At 63.2% G+C, this 808-nt stretch overlaps 1 protein-coding gene across 1 annotated transcript in view; it reads left to right on the top strand.

Annotated features, from left to right (window-relative positions):
- The window catches only part of ADAM11 (ADAM metallopeptidase domain 11), a 28416-nt gene that overhangs the window by 21510 nt on the left and 6098 nt on the right, over nt 1-808 (top strand). The window contains exons 19-21 of the mRNA XM_010832512.1: nt 1-19; nt 506-605; nt 696-767. Of these exons, the coding sequence (XP_010830814.1) occupies nt 1-19; nt 506-605; nt 696-767 (191 nt within the window). The remainder of the gene's footprint in view (nt 20-505; nt 606-695; nt 768-808) is intronic.

Genomic DNA, 808 nt, shown 5'->3' with positions numbered 1-808 from the left:
GCATCATGGAGGACACTGGGTGAGTTCTTGGGCAAAGGGAGCCGCAGGGTGAGCATTGGGTGACATTCTGGACCTGGCTGCCTCAAGAGACCCTGCTCTCGGGACCACTCAGAATTCCAAGAAACGCAGTTGTCTGTGGACACTGTACAGGGAGACATACATTCCCTAGCCGGACGCCACAATTGTCCAGGCTGCAATATTCACAGTCGCCCACTGGGCGCCGCCAAAGCCTCGTTTGGAGGCCCCTCCCCTCCTCGGCTCACAAACCTCCCTCGGACTCTCTCGGAGTCCTGAAGTTTCGGGGAGTCAACTGGAGCGGCATCCCCTGCCCACTGCCCTTTGATGGGCAGGCGGGAGGATTTTCGTGCAGTGTCCAAGCACATAGATCTTCAGCCTCCTCGAGACAGTGACCGAGTCCTCCGGTGCACCCCATCCCAATCTTGAGAAGGGGCGAGAGGGTGCGCCGGCGGGCACTCGGCAGCACGGTCCCCTCACCCCTACCCAGGTTCTACCTGCCCCGCAAGTTCTCGCGCTGCAGCATCGACGAGTACAACCAGTTTCTTCAGGAGGGCGGCGGGAGCTGCCTCTTCAACAAGCCCCTCAAGGTATAATACCAGCCGCAGGGCGAGGAACGTGGGAGCGGGGCTTGGGCAGGGTCCTGGCCAGACTCGCGACACGACACCCCATCCCCGCAGCTCCTGGACCCGCCTGAGTGTGGGAACGGCTTCGTGGAGGCGGGGGAGGAGTGCGACTGCGGCTCGGTGCAGGTGCGAGACGGGTGCGGGCGCCAGGTGGGAGGCGGGGGACG

Source organism: Bison bison, unplaced genomic scaffold, assembly GCF_000754665.1.
Source record: "Bison bison bison isolate TAMUID 2011002044 unplaced genomic scaffold, Bison_UMD1.0 scf7180017861046, whole genome shotgun sequence".
NCBI classification, from domain to species: Eukaryota; Metazoa; Chordata; class Mammalia; order Artiodactyla; family Bovidae; genus Bison; species Bison bison.
This window is presented reverse-complemented; position numbering and strand designations above follow the sequence as displayed.